Below are 5810 nucleotides of genomic sequence, written 5' to 3'. Positions count from 1 at the left end.
TCATGCCTGTTGAGTGTTGATTTACTTCATATTAAGAAACTACTGCACTAAAACATTCATTCATAAATGTATATCATATGATTTTATTTCTTTTTCTCAGTATAAATAACACGTACCCTGACTGTTCTACTCTTTGAATAAAAACACTTCATTCAAGTGTTAGGGAGTGCAAAGGGTTATGATGGAGGGGTGTTGCAAATCATGAGGACCTGCCAAGTGGTATGATAGCATTGTTTAATACATGTCCTTGGCTACGCCTCTGTTTCAAAATCAGTCCTTGGTCCTTGGCCTTGGCCTCAGAAGCAAGTCCTTGGTCCTTGGCCTTGGCCTCGGAAAATTTCTCAAGTCCTTGGCCTTGGCCTTGCCTCGGAAAATTTTCCAAGTCCTTGGCCTTGGCCTCGGAGGCAAGTCCTTGGCCTTGGCCTTGGCCTCGGGTTGCCGGTCCTTGGACACAACACTGATCAATCTTTTGTGGTGTCTTTTAATAATTAGTGATTTTATTTTGGCTATGGTGCATTTGATGGCCCAACTCCTGCTGCAAGTGCACTCCTGCAACACAACAGCTCACATTTCATGCGGTCACTTCTATTTGGCTACCTGTTGGTAAATGTACGGCTCCAGCAGGGGCATCAGCCCATGAATCGAGGACGAAGAGGGGTCGAGTGCCAGGTAGTTTCTGCGCTGTTGTATTTTTTGCGGGTCGCCTGCCTCCTCCGGTCTCGGAAACCTTCGCTGAGTGAGCAGCCTGTAAACACGGGAGTGAATACAAGGATTTTAAAAGGCTCCTTTACGATCTTCGTCGGCAGGCTGTGCTGGTGTGACATTTCTTACTGATTGCGCTGGTGAAGCTGTGAGGACCTAATTGACGGAATGTGACTCAACTCTCGTCCGATTGTCGCCTGGGTGATCTCATCCCTCCAGGTCATGCCTGCTCGGCCCGCACAGGTTTTAAGGGTGATATCTGCATTTTTTGCAATGAAAGTTGTTGATGAGACTCACCTTGAGCCATCAGGTCTTTAAGAACCTCCTGCAGCTTATGCAGAGCAGGAACAGAAACCAAATACTGGACCGGATCGTGGTGAGGAGCCCAGCACTGTCCAAACAAACCATCTGCAAGGGAATGCAGTAGATTACATAAGAAGCCGTGTCATACCTAACTCGTTGTAGAACATATTATTGCTCTGTGGTTGTTTTAAATACACATGTAGGTCTCTTTGTTTTATGTTTACTTTGATCGTAAACTTCACCAGGGAGTGAAATAAACCGCTTGAAGCCTCCTTTTACAAGGATGACTCAATATCTGCCAAACTGCTGCTTCTTATGATGTGACTTTACTGCCAATGAGTTTACTGCACTTTCACACACTCATCAACATGCACTGCAGAAGTGATATGACTCGGCGTGCGTGCGTGTGTGTGCATGTGCGTACGTGTGCGCCGTGACTCATCGCATCTCTACTCCCTCTATCTCTGATCAAAACAAGCACGCAGACACACGCACACACACAAGGAAGGAACACAGTCGTCAGGCAGGTGATGTCACTGTCACCATAGTAACAGCTTCCACAGCCTGCACTTGGCGGATAGCCGCTGACGGTGGAGACGACGTTCGCGTTGCGCTTCCACCCACTTTGATTCTTTCGCTCTCTATCTTCGCGTATGCTGTCGTGAATCTCGTAGACAAAACGATCCTCTTCACAGACATACACTTGTTTCAGTGCTCCAAACATATCCACGTTAGGTTTTATGCCGCTTATGGATGATTATTTCTGCAGAACTCCTGGAGTGCAAACTGATCTATTTAGTCGATCTTTACACTCATCAATTGCACCCTGAAGTCTAGTGGGAGTAGGAAGCTTTGACAATGCAGCCATGAAAGCCACAGGTTCACACTGAGTTGAAATGACATGTCATTAAGTTAGAAGAAAACCGTAGGCTCATTATGGTTTGAGGGATATCGCAAATGGTTATGACTAGAAAGAAGCATCAGGTTGTAAAAGCAGCACTCCAAACTGACGACCGATGTACAAACTCACCATCACTGCACAGCTCATCTCTGGGACAAAGCTTCTTCTCAAATAAGCAACCTGTAAACAAGGAACAGACTCTGAATTCAGTGTAGACCCCTGTCCCCCGACCCCCAAATAAATAAATAAGTGAATAAATAAAATAAAATAAAGAGACAGAACTAGGGTGGATTTTAACCTTAGTAAATGTGTGTATTCTCCACTTGACCTTTCTGAATCTAGCGAGGAGGTAAACAGCAGCAGATGGGAGGCCACTCGCTCTGTTCTCATTATTCACACCTGTTTGACTTCATTAAGGTTCTATCATGATGCTGTGTGTAATGTGTGATGACTTCCCGGGAGGCAGGGGTGAATCAGCTGACTTAATTAAGAGATTTGCGAAAATATAATTTTTGTTCCAAGAGAGTCAGTTGCTTATTCAGGACACCATGTGGAGTACAAAAACATCACACTGACATGAGACAAGAGATGCAACAATCGGCACTGAATGGCTAGATGACTGGCTAAAGGCTCAGGGATGCCCATCACATCGATCGCGATCGACCGGCAGATCGCAGACTGGTCCCAAGTCGATCGTGAGGGGTGTCGAGGAGAAAACAAACAAACAACCATTTGCATGTCTTTGTGCATCTTAGTAATATATTTTTTGTGTTAATGTAAACTCTGCCCTAATCATCCTTTCAGTCTCATTTTCACAAAAAGTATTTATAAAATAAAATAAATCAGGTAAATCTTTAACCTACGGTGGCGCGTGACCTGCGTCACCAGAAGTTGTTAGCGCTCAGCAGTCTGCAATTGCAGCTTGTGATCAGAGCTATTGCGCTATATCTTTTATCGTTATCATTATTCTCATTCAGAGTTTGTTTCGTGTACAATTCACCCAGGGCACGGGTAAAGAATAGGAATCTAGAGGGCCGAGTGAAGCACTTTAAAACGGCACATGTGAGCTACGATAGTTAACAGGCTGCAAAAGTGCGTCGTATGCCTCCATGTCAGGCTGTTGCTCATTATGGCGTGCGTGGGCGGTAACCGGTCAATCGCTGGAGGTTGGTTGATCGAAAAGTCGATCTTCAGTCCAAAGCGTTTGGGCACCCCTGGAAACGTACAGGGAGCCACCCACACATGAAACACCACCCACCCCACCCGAACCCACCCACTTGACTCGGGCCACACAGCTAGAGAAATTACAGGAATCTCTGGCTTCCGAAAGAAAAAAAAAAACGGTTCATAAAAATTTCACAAAAATTGAGCACCGAAATGTGAACTTAAACATGTACCAAAAACATGATGAAATGTCATACACTGCAAGACCCTTGAAACGATCCCCTAAAAGGAGGTAATGGTTTCAGTGGTGTGCAGGTTCAATTTCAACAAAAAAATTATGGGTGGTAGAATGGGACCAGAAAGAGCCATTGGACATGATTACTTTTCCATTGCCCAACAGAGCTTGCATTCTATTCAAGGTTTCTTCCTTTGAGTGTTTTTTTTCCTTGATTCTGTTGCCAAATGAAGGGTTCAGTTGATTTTCTATAATGAATGAAGAGTGTGTTTCTTGACCATGGATAGATCTTGAGATAACTTTATTTGTCGATTGGCAAAATAGAACGTTGTCTGTACTTATAGTTGCTTAATATTCTGAAAGAGAAGCACACAAGGCAAGGATGGTACTCCTGCTGAGTGGCAGGTGAGCCAGCAAGTTCAACTTTGGACCTGAGTGTGAGGCCAGAATCACTGTAACTGCACCACCGTAAGAGCAGCCCGAAGCGGCTCAAAGAAATGGGCGAGCGTGTGAGTATTATTGTCCCTCTGTGAGCACACACAATATTGACTCCTTCTCCAATGGACTGCTATAGGCCTCATTTCCTCCACCATGATCCTGCTTGACAGTGTACAAGGCCAAGTATAGACATGATTGATAGCGTCACTATAATATCACTACAACTAGTGGTCAGTGATTAAAAATATCCTTTGAAAGATAAGATGTGTAGGTTAAAATGTTCCCGAGGAGGGGATTTCCGGATGACAAAATATAAGAGAGGAGACTCCACATGAAAAAATACTTTGCTCAGACGATTGTCAAGGAAGACGCGGATTGCCTTAGAGACAATAAGAGGAGAAATAGTGACTATTTTCAGAGACTGTTGGCAATGGTTGATTGCTGCAGCCACTGGCTTCAACTCTGCATTTCAATGACAGAGACTCTCCAACCAGCTGGGTCTCGCTTTTCTCCTTTCATGTGCATCTTGATTGGCTGTTACAGCAGCCATATTGCGATGCCGTTTATCAATTATTCAGATTTTGAATCACTGCAAAACTATTGGCCAGCAGTTGGCCACCCATGAAAACGAGTTGCCGAATCCCGTCGACTGCTCAACACTTCATTCAAATTTGGGCTGTAGAAAGTTTACAACTCAAAACAAAGTTATGGATATCAATGTTACTAATGTCGTTGTTGTGAGCCAGTAACAGGTAACCAAACAACAAGGACTCACATTGTCACTTAAGGATAATTGAGAGTCGTCAATTAACCAACATGCTTGTGGGATGAGGCTGGAGTTCCCACAGAAACCCACTCAATCACGGGGAGACCATCAAACCCTACACAGGAATGCCCCCAACCTCGGAATTGTGAGTCTAACCAATTATCCACTAGCTGCATCTTGTTGGCTTACAATTCTATTAAATATATTTAGGAATAAAATCCCTGTTTCGGTGATGACGACTACTAGGCCTGCCACACAACTGTATTCTAATGCTGGTCATGATAGTGGTACAGTACTTAGAGCAAGACACACTTTTTAGGTGGTATTTAGAGTAAAAAAAAAAAAGTTTGAGAACCATTGTACTAGAACATACAGCAGTGTAATATTCTCATCGTGTAATGCACAGGTGTCAAAGTCAAGGCCCGGGGGCCACATCTAGCCCGCCAGGTCATTTTATGTGGCCCGCGAAAGCAAATCATGTGTGTCGACTTGCTAAAATCTGTACCGAAATGTCAAATTGTCACGTGTGACAAATGACATTGAGATTTTGCTACCCTGTTTAAACTCACTTGAACAATAATTGAACACACTATTACAATCGACTGATTTCAAAACTAGTAATCTATTAATTTGTTGTGTACAAGTTATCATTTTGTGGTTTCACTGTCATAACAGCCCTCGGAGGGAAGACATAACTTCAAATTGGCCGGCGACTAAAATGAGTTTGACACCCCTGTTGTCATGGTTCAGATTTTTAAAAAACGTTATTTTATAGGCTTATCATATCTCCCTGCTTGTTGCTTCCCTCTGGATAACAAAATTATCCATCCGGCCAGAAGCCATGATTTGCATCAGATGGTGAGTGGACTCATTACAGCTCATCATATAGGCTACTTGATCATTTACATAAGCGATAAGGCTCAAATATAATGATGTTGATACAGTAAGTGCATACTATGATGTAGGGACTAAATATTGCTGTTAAATCAGATCGGGGGGTTGGGGTGGGGGGTTAAAGAGTGTGCAGAGGAGCTCCTCTTACCGTGTCGGGCAGCCAAACTGAAGCGACAGGAGGCGTTGAGGAGGAGGCATATGGCCACCCACAGCCGACAACACTTCATGGTCCAGCCGAGATTCACTGGAGTGAAGAGGGAAGTGAGCCGCTCACGCTGTTGCCCGTCTAGCAGCTGTCCATCGTCGAGAATAAGCTCCAGGCTGCAGCTCGCCAGCTCTCCTGTCTCTTCTGCTGCTGAGATGGAGGCAAGTGGGGCGACGTGTGCGGATCCTCACCAAAAGGGGGC

At 44.4% G+C, this 5810-nt stretch overlaps 1 protein-coding gene across 1 annotated transcript in view; it reads right to left on the bottom strand.

Moving 5' to 3' along the window:
* Nucleotides 1-5810, bottom strand: part of LOC109528652 (receptor-type tyrosine-protein phosphatase-like N) — a 17098-nt gene extending 11288 nt beyond the window's left edge. Inside the window, exons 1-5 of the mRNA XM_019891530.1 lie at nucleotides 5552-5810; nucleotides 2036-2086; nucleotides 1000-1110; nucleotides 832-928; nucleotides 598-745 (exon numbers count right to left, since the gene is read on the bottom strand). Coding sequence (XP_019747089.1) covers nucleotides 598-745; nucleotides 832-928; nucleotides 1000-1110; nucleotides 2036-2086; nucleotides 5552-5630 — 486 coding nt within the window. The 5' untranslated portion in view covers nucleotides 5631-5810. The remainder of the gene's footprint in view (nucleotides 1-597; nucleotides 746-831; nucleotides 929-999; nucleotides 1111-2035; nucleotides 2087-5551) is intronic.

This window comes from Hippocampus comes, unplaced genomic scaffold, assembly GCF_001891065.2.
Source record: "Hippocampus comes isolate QL1 unplaced genomic scaffold, H_comes_QL1_v1.1 scaffold174, whole genome shotgun sequence".
Taxonomy (NCBI): Eukaryota; Metazoa; Chordata; class Actinopteri; order Syngnathiformes; family Syngnathidae; genus Hippocampus; species Hippocampus comes.
Note: the sequence above shows the minus strand (reverse complement) of the source record. Positions and strands in the feature narration are given on the sequence as shown.